Source organism: Rattus norvegicus, chromosome 1 (assembly GCF_036323735.1).
Source record: "Rattus norvegicus strain BN/NHsdMcwi chromosome 1, GRCr8, whole genome shotgun sequence".
Classification (NCBI taxonomy): Eukaryota; Metazoa; Chordata; class Mammalia; order Rodentia; family Muridae; genus Rattus; species Rattus norvegicus.
Genome location: NC_086019.1, coordinates 183,597,773 through 183,620,726, shown reverse-complemented (window position 1 = coordinate 183,620,726; position 22,954 = coordinate 183,597,773). Strand labels below are relative to the sequence as shown.

The following is a 22,954-nucleotide window of genomic DNA, read 5'->3' as shown; positions in this document are numbered from 1 at the left end:
CTGGGGCCTGGAATTCCTTGTTACCTAGCAAAAATTCTTTCTTCTTATGAGAATTAAATCCAAAGCTATTGGACACTCCCCATGTAGATACTAGGATAAAAAGACTAACATGTGCAAATGACTCCATGTGGCATATTTTTTCCTAAATAAAGCAAGTGAAAATAGGAATTATTTCACTCTAGTGAAATCCACATCTAAAAAGACTATAGCAGGCAGAAATCTGAGCAACTTTTCCCTTATATCTAACTCTATCCCTGAGATTTTCCTGAAGTCACTATTCAGAAATGTTCTTCAATTTCTTAGAATCAGAACCTCAAAATTCCCTCTAGAGGTTCAATACAGGTTCTGGGAACTCTATTATATACACTAAGTCAACAACTAGGCATATACAGCCCAGGGGTCCAAAACATTGGAACCATTAAAGATTTCTACTTTCACACAGTTGATGAAGCAGTGAAAGTAGCATGTAGATTTTATTTGACAGAATTAAAGAAGAGTTTGAAACCTCTGGACCATTTTCTTCTTCCTAGTACCCAGAGATTTCCAATGAATTAAAATTAAAATGACTAAAAGAGTAAAAGATCTTCCTGAAGGTCTACAGGCAGTTAATAATTGCTAGGGGAAGAAGAGACATTTTCTTCAGAAGTGTGGCCACTGGTAAGATGCTCATATTCTTTCATTTTATTTAGTTTTATTGAAAATGGATTTTCTCATATAATATATCCTAATTACAGCCCTCCCCCCCACTTCTCCCAGTTTGTCCCCATCTCCCCTCTTTTAAGGTTTGGTCTGCTGTTTTATGTATTGTAATGCTAAATTCTATACCTGAAGGGAAGGTCTAGGCTTATGAGTTAATTCTCATGTTTACAAGCTTTTGTTATGCAAACCTTGTTCCTTGATTTAAAACTACTGGTTAAATAAAACTGGTTACAGATATTAGAGGTAGGTGAGTTTGGAGTTCCGGTAGAGAGAGGAGAAGAGGAGAAAGATTAGCACATGGCCAGGAGAAATAGCAAGAATCTGGAGTACACTGCTGGGGAGGTAGCCAGGCCAGCAGTTAGAGGAGTAGATTAGGGGTGGAAACCCCCGCCCCCAGTAATTGTCAAGGCCAAATAAAGTAACTATAGTCTAAGTCTCATTTTATTTGTAAGTTAGTAGGGGATAGGCTTAAATTGCTGGTAGTATACCCCACCTCCCAATCTACTCCCTTTTGTCTCTCATTAGAAAAGAAGAGGTTTCAAAGAGATAATCAAACATGACCAAATAAAATATAGTAAGATGAAAGGAAAACTTTCATATTGACATTGGACATGGCAAATCAACAGAAGGAAAAGAGTCCCAACAAGCAGGAACAGAGTCAAGGCCCACTTCATTCTCAGCCAGGAGTCCCATAAAAATACTAAGTTAATAGCTACAATATATGTACAGAGACCTGGTGTAAGTCTTGTGGTTGCTGCTTCAGTCTCTGTGAGCTCATATGTGCTTGCTTAGTTGATTCAGCAGAGGGCCTTATTCTCTGGTGTCCTCTGATTCTTAACAATCTTTCTGCCTCCTCTCCTTGGGCTTCCCTGACCTCAAATTTGGACTGTCTCTCTGCATGATGTCTGGCTGTAGGTCTCTGAAACTGGTCCTATCTGCTGCTGGAGAAAGCCTCTCTAATAATGACTGGATAAGGGCACTGACATATGGGTATAGCAGAGTATCATTAGAAATCATTTTTTTTAAGGACCAGTAATGTTTGGTTTTACCTTCTGGGCTATCTAGTCTCTGGTTCTTGGTTCCCCAAGCAGTGTTGAGGATGGGTTCTTCTCACAGAGTGGCCTTGGGTTAGATTAGACATTGGTTGGCTGCTCTTACAAGTTCTGTGTCACTACTGCCCTACCACATTTTGTAGGTAGAATACGTTGTAGGCCAAAGGTTTTGTGGCTGGGTTGGTGTGCATATTTCTTTCAGCAGCCTGAAAAGCAACTCAGAGACTAGAACACAGGGTGAAAACTCCATATAGGCACCAGCTTGACCTCTCCATGTGGGTATTGTCTTCAGAAATAGGGCCCTGCTGTCATTTGCAGAAAGTAATCTGTTGTCTTAGCATACAGCATGGGTTGTTTGGAGACTTCCATGGGACCCCTTTGGACAACAAAACAACTGAATGTAACCTAGTCCTGCCACTGGAAAACACGCCTGGTTTCAAGAGATGGAAACTTGAGACTGCATCCTCTTTTATTAGGAGTCATCATGAGAATCACCTTCATAGATTTCAGGAAGTTTCCACTGCACTAGGTTTCCACACCAACTCCCAAATGCACCCCAAATCCAACAGTCTCTCCCTGCACTCTTTCTTTCCACTACATCTTCACCTGCCTTTCAGTTCACCTGTAAAATCTATTTTATTTCTCCCTCCCAGGAGACCACCTAGATCCCTTCTCTTAACCTAACGTCTCTAGGTCTATGAACTGTGGCATGGTCATTATTTATATATAGCTAGTATTTCCTTACAAGTGAGTATGTACCATACTTCTCTGTCTGGGCCTGTGTTACTACCTCCCTCAGAATTTCTTCTAGTTCTATCCAGAATAGTGTATCCTTTGTGTATATGCCCAAGTACTGTAGTGGAATCTTGACGTAGATGATGAGGAACCACCATACTGATTTCCATAAGTGGCTGTACAAGTTTACACTCCCACCAACAATGGGTAAGTGCTCCCTTTATTCTACATACCCACCAGCAGGATGTGTGTTACTGACCTGACAGATGTTAAGATGGAATCTCAAAGTAGTTTTAGTTTGCATTCCCCTGATGGTAAGAATGTTCAACATTTGTTGCATAGCCATTTGAAATTCCTCTATGGAGAATTCTGTTTAGTTCTATATCCTGTTTTTTTAAACTGGACTATTTTATTTTTTGATATCTTGCTTCTTGAGTTCTTTATATATTTTGGATATTAGATCTGTATTGGATATGGAGTTGATAAAATTCTCCCATTCTGTAGAGTGCCTCTTTGTCGGATTGATGTTAACAGAAGCTTTTCAAATTTCAAAAGGCCCCATTTATTGATTGTTGATCTTAATGCTTATGCTAATGGGCTTTTGTTCAGAAATCATCTACTATGCTAATGTGTTCAAGGCTATTCCCCTCTTTCTCTTCTATCAAGTTGAGTGTATCTGATTTTATGTTGAGGTCTTTGATCCACTTGGACTTGAGTTTTGTGCAGGGTGATAGGTATGGACCTATTTGCATTCTTTTACACAGAGCCAGTTTGACCAGCACCATTTATTGAAGATACTAGAAAGTATCTATTTTCCACTGCATAGTCTTAGCTTCTTTATTAAAAAAAAAAAATAAGGTGTCCATATATGTTTGAATGTATGTTTGGGTCTTCAATTCCATTGGTCAACATGTCTGTTTTATGTCAATATCGTGCAGTTTGTATGACAATAGCACTATAATACAGCGTGAAATCAGGGACAACAGTATCTCCAACAGCTCTTACATTGTTCAGAATTGCTTTAGCTGTCCTGGTACGGTAGTTTGAATAGGTATGGCCCTCACAGACTCATGTGTTTGGCCCTGGGGGTTGGGGATTTAGCTCAGTGGTAGAGCACTTGCCTAGCAAACGCAAGGCCCTGGGTTCGTCCCCCAGCTCCGGAAAAAAAAAAAAAAAAAAAGAAAAAGAAAAGGAATGTCTGGCCCTCAGGGAGTTGTGGCACTACTAGGAGATATTGCTGTGTTAGAGTAGCCTCTGGTCTTATTGGAGAAAATGTGTCATTGTGAGGTTGGCCATTGAGGTCTCCTGTGTTCAATTACTACCTAATTGGCAGTGTTCTGCTGCTGCCTGCAAATCAATATGTAGAACTCTCAGCTCCTCAAGCACATGTCATGATGATAATGAACTGAAACTCTGAAACTCTAAGCCAGCTCCCATTAAATGTTTTCCTTTATAAAAGTTGCTTTGGTCATGGTATCTCTGCATCCCAACAGAAACCCTAAGGCAGCTTCTAACATCTGTTACCTCCAGTACTCACTGGATGAGCTACCCACTGGTGCGAATGGGATATTAAAGTCTTCTACTGTCAGTTTATGAGGGTCGATATGGAATTTAAGTTGTAGTAGTATATCTTTTACAAACTCAGGTGTCCTTGTAGTTGGGGCATAGATGTTAAAAACTGAAGTGTCGTCTTGGTATATTTTTCCTTTAGAGTATGTAGTGTCCTATCTCTTGATTAGTTCTGGTTTGAAGTCTATTTTGTCAGATTGTAGAATGGTTATGCCAGCTCACTTCTTATATCCATTTGCTTGGGATATCTTTTTCTAACCCTTCACCCTGAGGTAATGACTATTCTTGATTTTGAACTGTGTTTTTTGTATAAAACAAAAAGGTGGATCTTTCTATGTTTTTACACACATTCTTTAATTTTGTGTCTCTTTATTGGGAAACTGAATTCACTGATACTGAGAGATAAAGACCAAATATTATTGATTACTGTTATGTTGTTGTTGTTGTTCCTGGTAGTGGTGGGTGGGTGGGTGTGTTTCCCTCCTTTTGATTTTGCTGGTGTGAGATTATTTATATCTTATGTTTTTACATCTTGTGTTTTCATGGATTAAGTTAACCTCCTTAGATTAGAGGGTTGTTACTTTTCCTAGCTCCCTCTGTAAGGCTGGATTTTTAGACAGATGTTGTCTGATTTGGTTTTATCACAGAATACCTTATTTTCTCTGTGTCTATGGTGATTGAATGTTTGCTTGGGTATAGTAGTCTAGGTTAACATCTGTGGTCTTTTAGAATCTGTAATGTATGTTTCTAGACCCTTTTGGCTTTTAAAAGTCTCCATTGAGAAGTTAGGTATAATTCTAACAGGTCTGTCTTTACATTTAACTTGGCCCTTTTCCTTTGCAGCTTTTAATATTCATTCTTTGTTATGTATAATTAATGATTATCATGTGGCATGTGGACTTTCTTTTCTGGCCCAATCTACTTGGTTTTGTATGCTTTTTTGCACCTTTACAGGCATTTCCTATTTTAGATTAGGAAAAATTTCTTCTACAATTTTGTTGAAAACATTTTCTGGGCCTTTAAGCTAGCTTTCTTCTTTTTCTGTACCTATTATTCTTAGGTTTGGTCTTTCCATAGTATACCAGGTTTCCTAGATGTTTGTGTCAGAAGTTTTATAGATTTAACAGTTTCTTCTATCCAGTAGAAGCTGTCATATTTTCTATACCTGAGATTTTCACTCTGCTCTCTAGTATTCTGTTGGTGATGCATGCCTTTGTAGTTCCTGTTTGAATTTCTAAAATTTTCATTTCCAGAATTCCTGCAGTTGGGTTTTATTGATCATTTTCCCATTTTCAGGTCTTTCCCACTTTCATTTACTTCCTTATGCTGTTTTCCTGAATTTCTTTGAGGGATTTACTCAAGTCTTCTTTAATGACCTCCATCATATTCCTAAATGTTGTTTTAAGGTCTTTCTTGTGCTTCAGCTATGCTGGAATATTCAGGGCCTACTGTGGTAGGATAGCTGGGCTCTGGTGGAGAGAAGCTGCCCTAGCTACTGTTGTGTTTTTACGCTGGCCTATTAACATCTGTTTGTGATGATTAAAGGTCTAGACGCTGAATCATTGTTGGGTGGGTATTTTGTTCCTTGGCTTCTGTTTCCTCTCTGGATTTTAGAAGAATGTGATGGCTGTGTGTTGCCTGGTTTTCCTGACCTGTTCAGCTGGTGTGTTCACAGGGAATGTCTAAAGGTGCTGGAGATTGGGTAACTGGGATGAATTTGGGGAGGAAGGTTGGAGGATAAAGTCTTTGTGATCCATTGGTGATAGGGTTAGAGAGGAAAACTTTCCAGCTACAGAGCTGGGGATGAGGCAGGGGACTGACCTCAATAGCAGTTGGAAAGGTGTGGGTCTGCCTTCAGCTTACTTTTTGCTCTAGGAGTTGTGGCCCTTGGGTTTGAACAGGTACCTGCTTGAGTTGGGGCTGGGATACAGGAAGATTAGGAGCAGGGATGGTCTGTGGGATCCACAGGAAGTGTGGACAGGGGGAAGGGAAGGCTGCAGCTGGTGTTCTTCATGGTTGTTGTCTCAATATATAAGCTCTCAGCTACTGTTTCAGCAGTATGCCTGCCTTCCACCATGCTCCCTACCTTAACAGTCATATACTAATCCCTTGGAACTCTAAGGCCCCAAATTAAATGCTTTCTTTTATAAGTTGCCTTCGTCATGATGTCTCTTCACTGCAAGAGGAAAATAACTAAGGCAAGACAGAAAAATTATACCTCTGGTTTATCTTTTAAGATAATTATTTGGTAATTATGATTGTATAACTCTGTGAACATACTAAATATACTGAATTAAACTTTATAAATGAGTGAACTGTGTGGTATGTTAATTTTATATTTGTATGTATATGTAATTTTTACAATACTAGAAAATCAACACAGGGCTAGGCACATACTCTACCAAAGTTACATACCCAGTCCTATTACTTATACCACAGTAAGAAGGGAGTGGGGCGGGGGGAGGCTGGAGAAGTGGATCAGTGGTTCAGAACACTGGCTGTGCTTCCAGAGGATCCAACTGCAATTCCCAGCACCCACATGCAGATCACAACAATCTGTAACTCTAGTTCCAGAGGATCTGGCACTCTTGCCCAGACATACATGGAGGTAAAACATTAATACACATGAAAATAAATCTTAGAGAGAGCATTATATATGCATATGTTCCTGTGTATACTTATGCACAGAAGTTAGAGAATAATATTAAATAGCTTCATTCAGCATCTATTTTCCAACACAGGATCTTGACTAAACCCAAAGCATACTGATTTGGCTATGTTGGTTGTCCAGAAAGTTCCAGGGCTTGGCCTGTATACACCTTTTCAGAGCTAGAATTAACAACATATGCTGTTGCACCTGGCTTTTTGTTAGACACTGGGGATCCAAACTTGGGTCTCTATGCTTGCATGGCAAACAAACACTACAGTACCAACTAAGCTATCTCCTTAGGTCTAAAAAGTTTACAATTTAAAAATTACATTCCTTTACCTGCTGAGCAATATCACCAATCCAAGTTTTTTTTATTAAAAAAGGAAATTTAGCAATAAGGGTGTAGTACAGTTACTTAAAATGTGTCTAATATGCCCAAAGCCATGTGTTTGAGCCCTAGCACTGGAAAAACAAACAAACAAAAAAAAAAAAAAACCAATAACAGCACCCAGACATTTAATCATCACTACTATCACTAATTAAAGGAAGTAGGGAAAATAAAATCAAGTATTTTTTCTAAAGTTTGTTCTAGAATTGACCAGAACTGTGGATTATAGACCTGCTTGATTTAAAAGCAGTAAGGGCCTCCCTGCGAAGCCCCTCCCTTGTCTGCCTTGCTGGCTCATCCTCATTCCTCTGTGTCAGCTGTGAAACACTGACACCCAGTGGCCACTCTGGACTGGGACTCAGACAATTCTTCCTATCCTTCCTTTCCTCCATTACCATCTCACCCATTCTCACCTTCAGCCCTGTAACAACTTGCTTGCCTCCTCTCCTCTCACCTCAACTTCATTTACTGGAGACTCCAGCTGTTGGTACAGAGCCAAGGTACCCCTAACCCTTTCATTCCTGTTTTCCAGATTACTTTGTCTTATTGTAACCTCTTTGCAGAAGCCCCTTCTCCCATCTACCTCCAATTCCATGGGGACCTGCCTCTTGGACAGAATTCCCTGGCTCTTTTCTGTAGCCCCTCCAGTCTTTTCTCTGCATTTCTATTCTCCTCTTTAATTCACTGACCTATGAAAGCATTCTTTTCCAGGATCTAGACAGAAATACTTTCCTAAGATTCAGAGAGGGCAACAGAAACCAAGGAATGGAGAAATCACTAAACAAAGACCCAAATAGAATCGATACCTAGAATCACTTCAATCTCTCTAACTCCAGATGCCTAGAAACCAGCACGAAAACCATAATCAATAACAGTTAAGACAATATGCTTCCACCAGAGCCTAGTAACTACCACAGTAGGTACTGAGAAATCTAGTATCAGTGAAGCACAGTGATTTTAAAATACCAATTATGGATATGTTCAAGGGCCATAAAGAGGATATGAATAAATTTCTTAGTGAAGTCTATAAAAACATAAACAAGGGAATGAAGTAATGAAAACAACTTACAACATGAGTTCCCATTACACAGAAGTAGAATTTAAGAAACAGAATCACTAAAGAAAACCTAAACTGAAAAAAGCTGGAAATAAAAAATTTAGAAAACAGAAGCCTCAGAGGTAAGGCTCACCAAAAGATTACAAGACACAGAAAAGAAAAACTCAGGTTTTCGTCTTCAAAGAGACAGATTTTCTTCAACAAAATGATACAAGAAAAATTCCCCAACCTAAAGAATTGGTACCTATCAAAGTACAAGAAGCAAACAGAATATAAAATAGACAAGGCTAGAAAAAAACTCCCCATAACACATAGTAATCAAATACTAAATGTACAGAACAAAACCAGAATGTTACAAGCTGCAGAAGAAAAAGACCAAGTAACATAAAGGCAAACACACTACTTCTAACTAAAGACTCTGAAAGTCAGAAGGGCCTGGAGGGATGGATGTTCTATGAACTCAGAGACTACTGATGGAAGCCCAGACAACTATAATCAGAAAAATTATCAATGACAATAGAGGGAAAAAACATAAAACAGGACAAAACTAAATTTAAGCAGTTTCTACCTACCAATCCAGCTCTGTAGAAGGCAGTAGAAGAAAATTTCAGTCTGAAGATGTTGACCATGTACAAGAAAACACAAGAAATAAAAAAATTCAGCTAACAAATTCACCTAGTAAATCAAGAGGATGAAACCCACATTACAACAACAAAATAATCAACAAAATACTGTTGATGACTCTCAATACGTTCTTCATCAAGCCCTTCCCCTCAGGGATCAGGGAGCTGTGCAGAAGAGGAGGCAGAAAGATTGTTAGAGCCAAAGGTGATGGATGACTCCAAGGAACTGTCTTCCAGACACCATTTTACTGATACATATGAACTCAGACTGTGACAGCATGCACAGGTTCAAACTAGATGGGGTCCCTGAGCTGAGAGGGTAAGGGGACAAGGGCTCCCATCCCCAACCAAGAAGCTATTTTCAAGTGATATCTACTTGAAAAGAAAAACTTAATTCTCTCTAATGGTCTAATGTAATTTTGCTGGCTATGGGAACCACACTTAACGGGAGGCCCTATGCTCAGGAGTTGATGGTCAATACCAACAAACAAACAAGTAAAAAAGAGGAATTTTTGTAGCTGTTTTGTCTCTCAGTGCTTTCTTTGGGCATTTATTGTCTTACTGGTCTTTTGTTTATATATTATAGTTTCTAGTTTTGTGATTTTATGTAATTTTTGCATATGTGTATTTCCTGAGTTTTTCTTTGATATTATTGTTGCTTATTTGTTTTGTTTAGTTATTAAAGAGGGGAAGGAAAGTACATGGAGTTGTGTATATATATGGGGTGGGATCTGTGAAGGGTTGGGAAGGAAACCATGATCAGGATATACTATATAGAAAAAACTTTTCAATACAAAAATAAAATTAAGGGGGTAGAGAGCTGGCTCAGTGGTGAAGAGCGCTGATTGCTCTTCCAGAGATCCTGAGTTCAAATTCCAGTAACCACATGATGGCTCACAACCATCTGTAATGGGAACCTATGCCCTCTGGTCTAAAGACAGCTACAGTGTACTCATATACATAAAATAAATTTTTTAAAAAAAGTTTAAAAATAAAAATAAAATAAAATCAATGAGGGTTTGATGTAATGAAGTATGTTGATTTTCTATGTACAAGTATGGTTGTGTCTGTGTGTATTCATGTTTCTGTTTGTGGGCACATGTGCCTGGCGTCCGAGTTTGAATATGTTGTACTCTTTGATTGCCCTCTACTTTATATATTGGGTTTTCCATTTGACCTGAGCTTGCCAATTTGGCAAATCAGACTAACCAGCTTGCTGTAGAGGTCCCTTATATCCAACTTCAGAGCACTGCAATTATAAGAAAGGGGCCGTGGTGTAAGGGATCTTAATTATGGTTCTCATGCATCAACTGAGACATTTAATATATTGCATTAAATATTTTACTGATATTTATAACCTTTATACACAATCTAAAAATCATCACTTTTCTTAACATAGTACACATTCCACGCTAAAAATATTTCCAAATTACAAGATTAAACAGACTATCCCAAAAGCATCAAGAAAAAAATAATTCTTACAAAGGTATTTAAATGAAGTTAGTGATATTAAATTAAGTAAGTTTAAGCATACCTTGTAAAGGAAAGTGAAATGTTTTCATTTCCTCTTTTGTCAGAAGGCATCTGGTCAAGCTCACGTTCTTATAGCCATACTTTTGAATGATGGGGTCATTCTGTAGGTCGATGCTGGATTTTAAAGTGGCAGAAATTAAAGGTCCTGAAACAACAAAGGTATGGCAATGTGTATTAGAATCTCAAGGTGGGTCAGCAGGATGGCCCAGTGGATAAAGGTGCTTGCTGCATAAGCCTGGTGATCTGAATTCTCTCTGGGAACCCTCTGTGGAAGAAAGCATTCCTTTTGACTTCTGTGCATGCTTTGGCATAAAGGTGCCTGACTCACACCACACACACACACACACACACACACACACACACACACACACACACACACACACACACACCTACTTCTCAATAATAATAAGAAGAACCTAAGAGGACATGCCTCTATATAGGTTAAATACAGTAAAGGTAAAAAGATAGTATGACTTAGCTTCAACTTGCAGTGTGTGTGTGTGTGTGTGTGTGTGTGTGTGTGTGTGTGTGTGTGGTGTGATTTCATATAGTTATAAAAACACAAAGAGAAGCTAGACAAGGTGAGGCACTTGTGTGATTTGGTTTGGGAGGGAGCCAATAGGCTCTCAACTTCAAAACAAACTTGGGCTACAAAGTAAGACCCTGCCGAAATAATGAAAGCAACATGACCAAACCAAGATTAGAGACAATTATAGGGCTTTTTATAAAAGGTAAAGAAAGGAAAAATATACTTAAGGATTAAAATGGTCAAAGATACTTAAGAAAGAAAGCAAAGTGCCAAATCTTGAGAAGGCAGAATTGAAACAGATGGTATGTTAGACCCAGTGGTGCCTGCCCATTTCAAACAGTCTGTTTTATCTTTACTCAAATCTCCTGCTTTCTATTCAAGCAACATCAGCCTATTCCCCAAGCCAGGCAATATCAGTGACCAGGTTACATGGGCAGACCTCGAGACTGCATTCTGAAATGGGACGATAGGAATAATGCTGATCACATTTGCTTGTGTCTAGAATTTTAAAGATTTGTGTATAAAATACAAAAAGAACCGACCACTTTGAAAACCTCCTCTGTTGGAAGCCATGAAAATGAACCAGGCTAGTTCTTTACTGCAGGCACTTAGCTTGCAGATGGAATTTTAGGCAGCATGCATCCTTCAATCATCCTCCTTTTTGACGAAGATAGACATCTGGTCCACACAGCCCCAAAAGTCTGTTTATCCCAGTAGTAGAGGGCACTCTAAGTTAGATAGGAATACAAAAAACTTGGATTGGCTGTGACAGTTTAGTGTGAAGAGTCAGAACTATGAGTCAAGTTGAGAGTGGAGATGAAATAAATGATACTCCATTTGTGTGGCAGGGTCAAGAGTCTGAACTTTGGTTCATCACTCAATACATAATCAAGACAATAAAAGCTCCCGAGAAGGGAAGCAAGAAAATATAAAGAGTACCTTATCAACCTCCAATGCCTGTGAACAACAGAGCAGAGAAAAACTAGACAAAGATCTACAGTAATACTGGCAAAAAAATATTTTAACTAAAGCCTAGGTAGTAAGAGGGCCAAAAAGTTAGGAGAGTATACAAAAAAATGTTAAATATAAAATAATTTAATCAAAAAATATTTGAGTGTTTATTGACATTATTGTACAATGTACATTGCACAATGGCATTATTCTAGCCAACAAAATTTGGTATGGAGTTTAAGCTCAAATTGGAAAGATGAACAATAAATGAATAAACATATATCAAGTAGGGATAAGAACTATGGATAAAAGAAGTGGATATTGGGGGTTGGGGATTTAGCTCAGTGGTAGAGCACTTGCCTAGCAAGCGCAAGGCCCTGGGTTCGGTCCCCAGCTCCGAAAAAAAGAAAAAAGAAAAAAAAAAAAGACTGATTAAGAAGGGGGTATTGGGTTGGAGAGATGGCTCAGTGGTTAAGAGCACTGACTGTTCTTCCAAAGGTCCTCAATTCAGTTCCACATGGTGGTTCACAAGCATCTGTAATGAGATCTGATGCCCTCTTCTGGTGTGTCTGAAAATAGCTACAATGTATGCAAACATAAAATAAATAAATCTAAAAAAAGGTTTAAAATAAAGAAAGAGGGGGGTGCTATCGGATGAGGAAAATGGCTTTGGTCATGCTCGTATATCCAGAATGGTCTCTCTGATGAAGCAGTATCCAGGTAGGATTTACAGGAGCAAAGGGAATAATGAGCCATGTAGATTGGAGACAGGGAGCCAAAATAAAACAACTCTAAAATTCTGACTGGTGACTAAAGAGGAAAAAAAGTACTAACATGGAAATTGAAGATGGAAGCCTATTGTTTACAGATGAAATAAGATGGTCTTAGCCATGATATAACTGGGAAGAAAGTAGAATATCCAAGAAACAATGTTCAGGAGGCAACTACTGCAATAAAAGTCTGTAGTCTGAGACATCAAATCTAGAGATGAAGACACAGGAGTCTTCTGTAGAAAGCTTGACAGAGGAGCTGGGGATTTAGCTCAGTGGTAGAGTGCTTACCTAGGAAGCGCAAGGCCCTGGGTTCGGTCCCCAGCTCCTAAAAAAAAAAAAAGAACCAAAAAAAAAAAAAAAAAGAAAGCTTGACAGATAAACTTGACAAGTAGACGAAGCGTCCAAAGAGAAGACTCAAGGACGATGAGAGTGCTATGGACTCTGCATTGGGAACTTGGGTAGCCTTAGGCTAGAACAATGAGATCAAATCTTTAAGAGAATAGAGCTATAATTGTAGCCCCTTTGGTTCCTTAATACCTACAGAATAAAACCATTACCTAAAGTCTGCAAGGCAGAGTCCTAAGTGGAACCCCAGGCCTCTTCTTTCACCTCCACCCCACCAGTAATCTGTATTTTTCAGCAGTTAATTTAGAACCTTTGCTTAAACCTCAAATTTTAAAATGATATTCTATATGACTTATTTAGAGATATTTAAAAGACAGTACATGTCAAATCAAATATAACTGCAGATATGATGTAGGAATCTATCGGAAGGAGAGGGAAACAATGGAAATGTAGAAAAATTAGAAGCTACCAACCACCATAACAAAGAAAACAAGAAAACAATTCTAAGGGAAGTAGCAGGGAACAGCCCAATTGACTAGTCCTACTTTTTTATGTCTCCTTGGTGCAATTATTCAGTTGCTTAACTATTATTCTGAACACAGAGCAGTACCATTGGACAAGATTTACCTTGACTATGTCTGAATTTTGATAATTCCTATTGTATCGCCTACATTATTTTTTAAAAAGTTAACTATAACTTATTCAAAGAACATAACCAGGTCTGAAAACACTGTTATTATGGTCATGATCATCACCTTTAAGCTCTAACTGCTGTACCTGCAGTTCACAGGTACAGTTAAAACAAAGTACCAGGACCAACTGCATTTCCCAACAGCTCTTCAGTGTGAATAATATCCATATAAAAGGAAGATTCCCCTTCTCATATATATCCTAGGAGGTACAAAAAGTGTTCACAGTAATTACATAAGTTCAATGTTAGTGACAGCCATATATCCTTAGGTAGTCAACCTGACCAGTTTCTGAGGCATGAACTAATGGTTCCTAGTGTCTAACAGCTCTGGGTGCTTGCCCACTTTAAAATTCTTACTTCAGAAAAAGAAAAAGACATTTTTGTTGTTGTTTAAGTTAATCAGAATTGAGGATTTTGCTATTATCTCTCACAAGAGTAAACATCTTTTTACAAACTTCAAACAAGAATTGAAGTCATACCTTCCACAGTCCTAGGACAACCTCTAGCTGATTTTTTCTTTTGCAGCCCAATGATATCAAACAGAAAACTAGATGTTGGAGGAGGCAAGCTGAATTTCTGAAAAATATATTAATAAGTCTTTTCAAAAATGTTTGAAAACAGACAAAACACTGTTAAAGGTCTAGACTTTCACTGTTGCTTCAGACCTTCATAAAAGTCTAGGCTTTAATAGTTTGTAACTGTACAATGAGAACTATTTCCTTAACCTGAAAGAGAATAAGAAAGTAAGAGAGCTACATTTACTCTAAAAATCACTACTGCAAAGTTTTCCTCTCATTCTTCATTTTCAACACAGGGAAATTTACAACTTAAATATTTTCAGGGACTTATATTTCTTTATTTCACTGGACAGTATATCAGGTAGTCAGGACAGATGATACAATAGGGCAAATAGGTGGGAAGTTCTAGTTACAGGTTCATCTGGGCTGAAATTCCAATTCTATAATTTATTAGCCATTAACTTTAGTGAGTTACTCACTTTCTTAAAAATAAATTATCTTCCAGACTCATCAAGACTATTTCCAAGGTCATATTGTGGAAATGTTCTTCCTGGTTTTGGTAAGGTTCTGACAAAAATTAGCTTGTATTGGGAATGTAAAGAAATTATTTTTAGTGGTGAAGAAGCTGCCAAGGTAGTCTTCTAACCTATATGTTAGAGATGAGAGTTGTGGCCACTTGGTAGTTCTAGGAGTTTTTTACCTGGATATCATTCTCTATTTGTAACAGATCTGAAAGACTATAAAGGTTCCTCAGAGAAAAAAAAAAAGAAAAGAAAAAAAATAAATTATCCTGGGGTTGGGGATTTAGCTCAGCAGTAGAGCGCTTGCCTAGCGAGCGCAAGGCCCTGGGTTTGGTCCCCAGCTCCGAAAAAAAGAAAAGGAAAAAAAAATTTCCTTTAAAGCACAACTATGGTTATTGATGATAAACATAGTATGATTACTAAAGGGTTAGTCATATAAAAAATACTCAATAAAGTGGATGCAAAGACCAAAGCAAGAAAACCAAGACCAATGTAGATCAGGCCTTGCTCATGGACTCAAATGCCTTCAGATATGTGGACAAACAGGACTGTGGGAAATGGAGCAGGGCACGCAACAAGAGTGAGCCACATGCCTCTTTCTAGTTGGCAGGTGCTATTACACTACAGATAGCATTCTAATGGTACCCAATTTAAATTTTTGTTTGTTTTTAAGCAAGGTCTGGACATATAAATCATATTAGATTCAAATTCAAACAGGATCTTGTACCCATGCTGGATTCCATTCCTTCTTCCTCGGCCTTCCAAGTGTTACAATCATAGTTATGGACCGCCATGCCCTACATTATGCTTTAAGAGGTACAAAACAGATTGCATGTGAATTTTGCCATTTATAAAATTTCCATATTACAAATAAAATAGAATCAACCTAGAAGCTATCTACTAAACCTGGAGAATAACTGTTTTGCTAGATAACCAAAGAAGATCACTGACAAATTCTAATCTAAACACGGCTCTTAGTACTTTTGCTGTCTAAATAAACTTCCTGTTGTTTGCTTTAACTTGGTTGTTGAGAAATATATTCCCAGACTGATGCCCTGTCTTAAGATGGGAGGATGTAACTTAGCCCTTAGTACAGATTTTTCTTATCTTACATGTCTGAATGTCTTTCGGAGAAATCTGAATTCCAAATAGAACCTGTAGAAATGCAGCTGACTCATTCCCTTCAGAATAAAAACCACCACGTTGTTTAGTTGTTTTTGGTGTAAAAGCTGGCACCAGCTGTTGAGAAAAAAAACCAAACCAATATGGCTAAGATGACGCTCTCAGACAGTTAGAGGCCTACAGAAGACAAGTACGAAAGAGTGATTGACAACTAATGAAACCTTTCACCAACCACTAATGCTCTGTAACTCAAAGACAGTCTTTGCTTCAAAGAATTCTAATAAAAATCTTGGTAATAAATATTTGTTATATCCAAATCAAATGTCAAGTAAAATGAAATGCATTCATAAATTAATCCACTGTTCTTCTGTGTGGCAATGGAAATTAGAGAACTATGGCAGATGGCTCTCTCCTTCCACCTAAAAGTCTATTTTAAATCAGAATTGATTTTACAAAGGTTTATCTCTAACATATTCTATAATATAACCCCTCCTAAAAGCAGCACATTAGGCTGGCTTCAGTCTAATGACAGGCGTGCGTGCATGCATGCATTTGTCTGCCCGTCCATCCACTGAGATTGGGTCTTGTTATATAGCCCTGGCTGTCCTGGAACTTACTATGTAATTCAAACTAGCCTCAAACTCACAGATCTGCCTGCCTCAGTCTCCTAAATTAGCTGAGATTAAAGATATGTGCCACTATGCCCCACCAGATGGCAGTATTTCTTGACAAAGAAGATGGTTCTAAGAAATCTAGACAATTTATAAAACCAGGTTGCAGGTGTGTGGGTCTGGGAGTGGGGTTGTTGGAGGAGGTTATACATTTAAAACTTTATGGGTATTGTGATGATAGTTTTATGTCAAATGGACACAAGCTAGAGTCATCTGAAAGGAAGGATTTTCAACATAAGATCTAGCTGAATCCAGTGATTCACAGAGGAGGGCCCAGCCCACTGTGGTGGTACCATCCCTGGGCCAACTGTGCTGGGATCTGTAAGAAAGCAGTTGAGCAAGCCATAACAAGCACCTCTCCTGCCTCCATGTGCTGGCCTGTTTGAGTTCCCATCCTGACTTCCTTCAGTGCTGGTCTATGATGTGGAAGTGTATGCCAAATAAGCCCTTTCCTCTTCAAGTTACTTTCGTCATGATTTTTCATCATAGCAAAAGAAACCCTAACTAAGACATACATAAAAAATTAATTTTCACATCACTAGTACCACTGAACGCACTCGAATAATACCGTCTCTTTGTTCTTTATAAGAAAAGTAAAAGACTAACCAGAATTAAAAAAAAATGTTATGTGATTTCTATCAAGTTCACACCAGGGGAAGCAAATTACAGCATCTATAGCAGCCAGAGAGATAAAATGAATAAAGTATACCAGGTAGGACACTAGAGTATACACACCCTTATCTACAGACTGCTACTCAGCTTTGACAAAGATGTTGACTGGTGGGAAAACAGAGAGTTGGTTGCTAGACTTTTAAACTTTTTAAAGAAATCACCAATATAGATTTTATACAAAAATTCCACATTATATCTGTTATGTATTATTGAATTTTTCCCTATCTGTCTCTCTACCTGTCATCTAACGACCATCTATATCTATGTCAACAAGATACATGTGGACCTCTAGAAACCAGTGTGAAACCTCTGATCCATGCATGGTTTATCTCATACCTGGGTTTAGGAAGAGTGGATTTACCCAGAATTGCATACTTCAGCAACTCACACAGCTGTCTATGGGTTACTTCACAATTGTCAGTAAATAAAATGGTAGATAAGCGAGCTTTCTGCAAAGACAAATTAGAATTCAGCAAGCCATAATGCTCAGAAATGGTAAAAAGGCAATTATCAAGTTTCTGATAATTTTAATATAGACAAAAACACAAGATCTGTTCTAAAGAATTGAAAATAAAGGTCTAAAATAGTTACTTGTAGTATGTTATTAGAATATTCATAAACATTGGTACAGTTTGTGTATTATGCATACTTGTATGCTTACAGTAGGATGATTAAAATATAACTATCCAAATGCATGCTTTCAAGAACTCTATTCCAGGAGGGAAAACCACTGCAGGGGCCAGTACTATTATAAACACATAGAAGCAAGTGGCCTAGGGTTTACAACAGTGGTTCTCAACCTTCCTAATGCTGCAACCCTTTAATACAGTTCCTCATGTTGTAGTGCACCCCAAAACCATGAAATTATTTTCAGAACTGCAATTTTGCTACTGTTATGAATTCTACTCTATTAGATATGCAGGTGATCTTAGGCAACCCCTGTGAAAGGGTCCCAAACGGGTTTGGGACCCACAGGTTGAGAAACACTGATTTAGAGTTTTGGTGATGGCTTCTTTTAGTAGCCTAAGGGTTGGAGTTCTGGTGATGGCCTTTTTAAACTCTGGGGCCAAGCCATGCCATCTAGTATGGCTTGGCTGGATCCAAAATTGTAATATTGCAAGCCATGACAGTTACAGTCGAGACAAAGTAACTAAATCACAGATCAGGGTCACCTAACCTATCACAATCAGATTTATCCCGTGGCAACAGAAAATTTAGGGAAACTCCCTGGTTCCTTTAAAAAGGCTTTGTCACATACTTATTTTAAAAAATGATGATGAATGGATGATGAATGTTTTCCCAAAAGAGATACATCTAACTAAAACCAAAGCTTTAGTTAAATTTGACAATTTATTAGTGGTTATAGGCCAAATTTTTAAAATAAGTTTAAATATTTGTCTATTATATATTTTAAATTGAAAAGGTTTTATACTTATGCCTGATTATTAAGGTAGTTTTTGCTTATTATAAAAGACTCAGATAATAGAAAAAGGTGAAATAAATTCACAATAGATAAACACCTATACAACTCAGATAATTATTACTTTTATTTTTTCTGGGACACTGCAGATATTATGTTTAGGGGTTCAAGCATCATATTACCCGACATAAAGTACCTTGGACAAGCTCCTTAACCACTCTGAGACACAGTCTTCTTACCTGCGTGTATAACTATACTTCTATCTTGTGAGATTGAGAGGACCAGTGAGAGATTGCTATGAATATATCAGTGCTAGGCACCAACACACCTGAAGTACTTAACAAATATCAGATATCATGGCTACTTTCTTCATGGCTGTGCTGGCTAGTTTTATATCAAAGTGATCCAACATAGTCATCTGAAAGGAAGGAATCTTAACTGAGAAAATTCCTTCCAAAGAAGTGGCCTCTAGGCAAGCCTGTGGCCATTTTCTCAATTGATGATCCATATAGGAGGCCCAGTTCATGGTGGGTGGTGCCCCCTGGCAGATGGTATAAGAAAGCAGGCTGAGCCAGTCCTGAGGAGCAAGCCTCCTCCCTGTCTTCTGCATCAGTCCCTGCCTCCTGGTTCTTGTCCTGAATTCTAGTGAAGGAAGGATTGTGATTTGGACATGAGGGCTGAGATAAACCCTTCCCTCAACAAAATCCCTTTGATTTTGGGTCATGGGATCATGGCATGTTATCACAGCAATAGAAACCCTAACTTGGGCTAAGGTTAAGTATTTACTATTAACCACTTTTTTGAGTGGCTGTTCTAGGGACTTAATTCAGGATACATGCAAGACAAGTCCTCTACTACCTATTGAGCCACATTGCCAACTCTTAGCCATACACAGTTTTGAGAAATTTATTTGTACTAAATTATTTCTTAGAACTTTTAAGTGGGAACTTACCACTGCTCCCATTTTATAACAAAGAAATGAAGAAATGGGTAACAAAAGCACAACTGGAATGCAGACCCCAAAGATGAAGCTTTTTTTCATCTCTGTACTACCCTTTCCCCAAGGGACTTTACATCCATTTGCTTTATAACCTCCCCACCCTAATCTAAATTTTTTCCCTATCGATTATATAACCACAACTTTAACATGAGAAAATGGTTCAGGCTAAATACACTTTTAAATGTATAATAAAAATTATATATTAAAAATTCTCTTTTTGATGAAACATTATAAAATACAAATATTAGGACATCCTATTACTGATATCATTCATCCATCTAATCATTTCCCTAGGATACATTCCCCATCAAAATGACCATTCATACTTTACTTCTTCATAAATATTGTATGAAAACAGAGAATCCTGCTTAGGTGTACATGAATATTCCTGGAACATTTTCTGTTATACGGATCTTAATAAATATTTGTTAAATGAATATTCTGTGTACCAGACACTGTCAGTTTTAAACTATCCGTAGAGCCTAGGATAGGTGGCATCCGGTTGACTCAATTTTACAGAGCAGAGTTCAGTGAGGTCAATGGGTGAGCCGTTATCCTTGTGCAGGGACCCTTCTGGAGAAAGTGACTCCTAGCCACAAGTGACTTTGGGCAGGTTTCCTGGAGCTCTCCTCTGCTCACCTTGGCTTGAGGCTCTGGATCCTGAACATCCCACGAAGGTCTATCCAGCTCTGTAGTCAAGGCCGAGTTCGGGGTCTCCTTCCTTTTCCTGGGGTTCTCCTCCTCCTCTAGCTCCATCAGGCTGTAGGGAAAAGATCAGGTGGAGCTGAGGACCCGCAGCGACCAGGAAACCGCGTCCCAGCGGCTCTCCAGCGAAGCGCTGTTGAGGCGTGACCGTTTATTTTTCCCTCGAAGCAGCTCGAACCAGTTTACTACGCTTGGCTCTCATAGAAAAAGCCGCGGACCTACGCCTTTTCCCTCAGTGCAGACTATAAGTCCGCGTTTCCTCAGTCTCAGGCGTCGCGGAGTTCGAAACGCTCCCTGAGGCGCGTCCTGCGCAGAGCGAGGGGCTCCCCCTCCACAAGCGACTGTCCACTCCCCCCAGGTCCCGAACCAACCCTAGGCAACGCCCCACAGACCGCTGCTGAGGGCCGCCGCTGCCCTACAGGAACCGGCTTCGTCTGCCGCGCCCGCGTTTAAACAGACCGGAAGTGAGGGCGTCCGACTTCCGGCCGTTGAACTCTGCGAAACGTAAGGTCCGGGATGGCGACCAAGCGGCTGGCACGGTACGCTAGGGGTTTCCCCTCAGGGTGGGCGGCGGTCATCCGCAGGCGTTTGGTCTGGATCTGAAAAGGGTCCTGGTCTTCTCGGTCTCGGGCTCCAACTCGCCTTTCGCGCCAAGTTGGAGGAGTCCGAGAAACCCCGGTCCTCTGCGTGGCGCGCTCTATCAGGTCTGTTAATTCATGGCCCCTGGGAACGCCTGGAATGTATGTGACAGCGCTGCACACTGTACTCAGACTGGTGCCACCGCACCTACTGCGTCCAAGTGACCTGCCTTGTCCAGTTTTATTGTCAGAATTACTAGAGACTCTCTCGTCTTTTGGATACGCTGTGCACATTTGACATTTGTGGACACAGTGTGAACTTGCCAGGCATAGTGGAACAGGGGCCTACAACACCAGCGTGGCAAGTTGGAAGCCAGCCGGTGTCCACATGGAGCTGTTCAAGCAGGCTAGGGCTATATAGTGAGACCGTCTCAAAACAACAAAACCAGATCCAAAACAAACCCCTATCTGATGTATTAATGAATAGCATGGGTTTCAAGAGTGAAAAGTCTTATCAAAGGTTAACATGCTATAGCTATCTTTAGGCAAATTGTTTACTTTTCTCGTGCATAAAATACATGTTGCAAACATATCTTCCACCTAAAATTGTTTAAAAGACATCACCATCCTAGTTTAATATTTGCTGAAAAAGTGACTAGTAAATATTAGTTTTTCGTTCCAAATCCCTATATTGGCTGCACATCTTGTCTTTTTCAAATAGCCAAAGTAGCTATTCCAGGTGTCTGCCTAGTTAAAATTGTGTTCATCAACATTTGGGACCTTTCTTTCTTTGGACTGCAGTATATTACTGTTGGCAGTCTTTTATCATAGATTCTTCCAGTAGTACTCTGGTAATCTTACTTCCTCCCCTAGATTTTTAGAGTTTAGGAACAGGCTCCATCCCCTTAGAACATAGCGAAGGCTTGGAAAATGCAAAAATAGCAAAATCTCTGTAGTGCATCTTTCCAGTCATTTGAGTTCCTCAATAAGATTAGTTGCTTGTGAAGCTCATTCAGGTAAAATGGACACTAAACTCAAGAGAGGATGGCAGTTAGCACAAAGACCCAAGACTTAAAATCTATCCCTAGTTTCCTTCTGTCAGCACACAGCTGTTGTTTGAGACAGGGGCCTGCTATGTGCTGTAAGCTATTCTTAAATTCAATTTTGCCTTGGCCTGCTGACTGCTGAGCTTACAGCTGTGTGTGCCCCTACACCCAATTCCACTCGCAGTACATTAGTGATGATTTCACCCTTATTCAGGGCCATTAGTTTGATAGTGCATTCTAACTGGAGTGTAAATGGGTTTATTAATCTACCTGTGTCTTGCATTTTTAGGCAGCTTGGATTAATTAGGAGAAAGTCAGTTACACCAGCAAGTGGAAATCCAGGAGGAAGCAGATTCAGTAAGTCCCATGTTTACTTTGCAGTTTGAAGCCTTGCTCTTGGAACATGGACAGGACCTCTGAATACCACGGTCTTTTGCAGGACAGCTGTATGACTACTTAATTGTTGTTGATTTTGAGTCTACCTGCTGGAATGACGGGAAGCACCACAGTAGCCCTGAAATAAGTAAGTTTGGATTGCCAGTGGCCAAAGCTGGTGCTCTGTGAGTCTTTTTTTTTTTTTTTTTTTTTGGAGCTGGGGACCGAACCCAGGGCCTTGCGCTTGCTAGGCAAGCACTCTACCACTGAGCTAAATCCCCAACCCCAACCGTGAGTCTTAAATGTTCTAGATATAAGCCAGTCAGTGAGAAAACAGATGCTGTAAGCTTGAAGTTTAATAGAAAAACTCACCTAAAAAAAAGAATAAAATACCAAATACCTGAATGTGTTATGCAAAGTAGCTAGTTGTTTTAAGATGACATTTAAAACTTTGATTAGATAAAAACTGAAAAAACTGGCTTTGCAATAACACAGTACATTTAACTCATGTCTTCATGTTTAATTGTAAACAAAATAAACGTGCTTTGACATTTTGACTTATTTCCGGCACGGCTTTATTCTAACTTTGCTTCTCACTGCTTTGGTTATTCTGTAAGCCTTTGCTGGAATTAATTGTTTAATAATGCTGTTATGAAAGCAGTATGTGTTTAGGGTGATTCACATATTCAGGCCTGGTGTGGTGGGACACACCCTTAATCACAGTACTCGGG

The 22,954-nt window shown here is 39.1% G+C and overlaps 2 protein-coding genes across 57 annotated transcripts in view; one reads left to right on the top strand and one right to left on the bottom strand.

The window, feature by feature from the left end:
- Rexo5 (RNA exonuclease 5) overlaps window positions 1-20,773 on the bottom strand; it is a 98,480-nt gene extending 77,707 nt beyond the window's left edge. For 23 of the 34 annotated variants that reach the window (XR_010052978.1, XR_010052985.1, XR_010052980.1 and 20 more), the window contains exons 1-6: window positions 20,596-20,773; window positions 20,159-20,279; window positions 17,436-17,548; window positions 15,747-15,873; window positions 14,075-14,171; window positions 10,308-10,451 (exon numbers count right to left, since the gene is read on the bottom strand). Coding sequence is in view for 18 of the 34 variants with exons in the window: in XM_063263680.1 (XP_063119750.1) it covers window positions 10,308-10,451; window positions 14,075-14,171; window positions 15,747-15,873; window positions 17,436-17,548; window positions 20,159-20,275 (598 nt within the window). In the remaining 16 variants the exon portion in view is untranslated. Of the gene's footprint in view, window positions 1-8,722; window positions 8,763-10,307; window positions 10,452-14,074; window positions 14,172-15,746; window positions 15,874-17,435; window positions 17,549-20,158 lie in introns of all 34 variants that reach the window. The other 11 variants (XM_039078729.1, XM_063263711.1, XM_063263738.1 and 8 more) reach the window with 7 other exon arrangements.
- Window positions 20,593-22,954, top strand: part of Eri2 (ERI1 exoribonuclease family member 2) — a 48,216-nt gene continuing 45,854 nt past the window's right edge. For 5 of the 23 annotated variants that reach the window (XR_010058148.1, XR_005492882.2, XR_010058147.1 and 2 more), the window contains exons 1-3: window positions 20,643-20,763; window positions 22,138-22,205; window positions 22,288-22,371. Coding sequence is in view for 6 of the 23 variants with exons in the window: in XM_039091593.2 (XP_038947521.1) it covers window positions 20,741-20,763; window positions 22,138-22,205; window positions 22,288-22,371 (175 nt within the window). In the remaining 17 variants the exon portion in view is untranslated. Of the gene's footprint in view, window positions 20,764-20,788; window positions 20,929-22,137; window positions 22,206-22,229; window positions 22,372-22,954 lie in introns of those variants that run through there. The other 18 variants (XR_005492892.2, XR_005492893.2, XR_010058191.1 and 15 more) reach the window with 12 other exon arrangements.